The sequence below is a fragment of the Argentina silus genome (genome assembly GCF_951799395.1).
Source record: "Argentina silus genome assembly, chromosome: 8".
Taxonomy (NCBI): Eukaryota; Metazoa; Chordata; class Actinopteri; order Argentiniformes; family Argentinidae; genus Argentina; species Argentina silus.
The window spans coordinates 11,316,238-11,318,737 of record NC_139662.1 but is presented as its reverse complement, the minus strand read 5'-3'; the positions used below and the strand labels follow the sequence as shown (position 1 = coordinate 11,318,737).

Sequence of the window (2,500 nt, the reverse complement as noted above, 5' to 3'; positions counted from 1 at the left end):
AGAGTCTACAGCAACCCTAACCCTAACCCTCCCTCCACACATCAAATAACAAATCAGTCATGTCTCTATAGTCAATAGTCCAATAGACCCTTTGCCCTGTTTTATTTAATGGATTACAATTGTATTATATATTCATTGTTGCCATATCATAATGTGTAGAATAGCGGAAAATGTGTTTTGAAATTATATATTTCCAGAATCCCTGGAAAAAAATAGCCTCCCCACACTTGAAACTCATGCTACGCCTATGCACTCCATTGTTGATTTTTTTCCTTGTATCCATAGAGTATGTACTCACTTTTCATTTACTCTATCTCTTACAACTCTATGGTTGTATCCATAGAGTATGTACTCACTTTTCATTTACTCTATCGCTCTATCTTTTACAACTCTATGGTTGTTTCCTGGACATCCAGTAGTCAATCAACCTGTCTATTCAGCTTATGGTTCATTGTATGTGTTGCAGTGTTAAATTGTGATCAGGGATGTAGTGGTAGAGAAACACTGGACACCGGTGACAGTAAACTCTCATGTTAAAATGCACTAATTTTCGGAAAAGAAAGGTAAGCGCTATTCACCTCAAAATAGGTTTACTCTCCTCGATTAAATCACTGATTGTGATTTCCTGAATGTGTTGTTGTGTGTTGTTATAGTGTTATATTAAGGGATGTTGTGTGTTATAATAGTGTTATATTAAGGGATGTTGTGTGTTGTAATAGTGTTATATTAAGGTTTGTTGTGTGTTGTTATTGTGTTATAATAATGTGTTGTTGTGTGTGTTGTTATAGTGTTATAATAATGTGCTGTTGTGTGTGTGTGCTCAGTGTTATAATAATGTATTGTTGTGTGTGTGTCCTCAGTGTTATAATAATGTATTGTTGTGTGTGTGGCCAGTGTTATAATAATGTATTGTTGTGTGTGCTCAGTGTTGCAGCCCCCCATATTGACAGAGCTGCCAAAGTCGTACACGGCCTTCTCCATCGATGACATCAGCCTGGCCTGTGAGGCCACCGGCACGCCCGCCCCCACGTGAGTCTCCAGATAACATCTCTCACCTGAACACAACACAAAGGTCTAGAACACAACATCAAAACCACTCTGACCACTTACAACTTTCACACTGAATACACACAAACTGTACTTATGATGACACCGAACAACCTGTCTGATAACAGCTGGATGTCTGTGTGTGTGTGTGTGTGTGTGTGTGTGTGTGTGTGTGTGTGTGTGTGTGTGTGTGTGTGTGTGTGTGTGTGTGTGTGTGTGTGGAGAGGATGGACAAAGACTAGGTCATTCATTGCGACCATTTCCTTAACCTGAGAGCGAAAGCCCAGTTGGCATGGCGATAAATGGAGTCTCATAATGAAATCACTATAACGATGGGATAGGATCTGCCATCGCTAACTAGACTGATGGTCACATCTGTGTGCTGTTTCCTCTCCTTGCTTTATTTCTTGCACTTCAATATTCTCTCTCTCTCTCTCTCACACACACACACTCTCTATCTCCCTCTCTCTCTCTCTCACACTCTCCATCTCCCCCTCTCTATCTCCCTCTCTCTCTCTCACACACTCTCTCTCTCTCTCTCTCACACACTCTCTCTCCTCTCTCTCTCTCTCTCTCTCTCTCCCTCTCTCCCTCTCTCTCTCTCTCTCTCTCTCCTCTCTCTCTCTCTCTCTCTCTCTCTCTCTCTCTCTCTCTCTCTCTCCCTCTCTCCCTCTCTCTCTCTCTCTCTCTCTCTCTCTCTCTCTCTCTCTATCCCTCTCTCTCTCTGTCTCTCTAGTTTTCGCTGGACAAAGAATGGCCAGGAGTATGGAAACAGTACGCAGGGTTCCGGAACGATCACAGCAGAGGGGGAGGAGCCACTGAGTAGTTACCAAGGCGACTACCGTTGCTACGCGTCTAACTCATTGGGCACTGTCATGACACGAACCGTAAAGCTGATCACTGAACGTGAGTGTCAAACACACACACACACACACACACACACACACACACACACACACACACACACACACACACACTCAACTCAGTAAGTTTGACAGAAGCCACCTTGCTCTCCCATTTCTGTTACCCTGACAACCATCGCCTGGAGACTGGGCAGTGATGATGTCACTCAGCCTTCAGTGTGCTTGAGGATGGTTTAACCATGGGGGTGATAGATAGTTCTACAGTCTCTCAATGGAGTTTACTCTGCATGAGGGAGGAGAGGTTAGATAGATAGTTAGATAGATAGATAGATAGATAGATAGATAGATAGATAGATAGATAGATAGATAGATAGATAGACAGACAGACAGACAGACAGACAGACAGACAGACAGACAGACAGATAGATAGATAGATAGATAGATAGATAGATAGATAGATAGATAGATAGATAGATAGATAGATAGACAGATAGATCATTACAGTGTTGCCAATCATAGATGCCTTGTTTTAAAGATGTAATCAATGTTGTAATCAAGTGTAATAAAACATGTTTCACAGCCTGCAGAAA

At 42.2% G+C, this 2,500-nt stretch overlaps 1 protein-coding gene across 1 annotated transcript in view; it reads left to right on the top strand.

The window, feature by feature from the left end:
- Nucleotides 1–2,500, top strand: part of LOC310808930 (neural cell adhesion molecule L1.1-like) — a gene marked incomplete at its 5' end in the record, with an annotated part of 17,969 nt that overhangs the window by 1,958 nt on the left and 13,511 nt on the right. The window contains 2 exons of the mRNA XM_083676029.1: nt 927–1,029; nt 1,784–1,953. Of these exons, the coding sequence (XP_083532155.1) occupies nt 927–1,029; nt 1,784–1,953 (273 nt within the window). The remainder of the gene's footprint in view (nt 1–926; nt 1,030–1,783; nt 1,954–2,500) is intronic.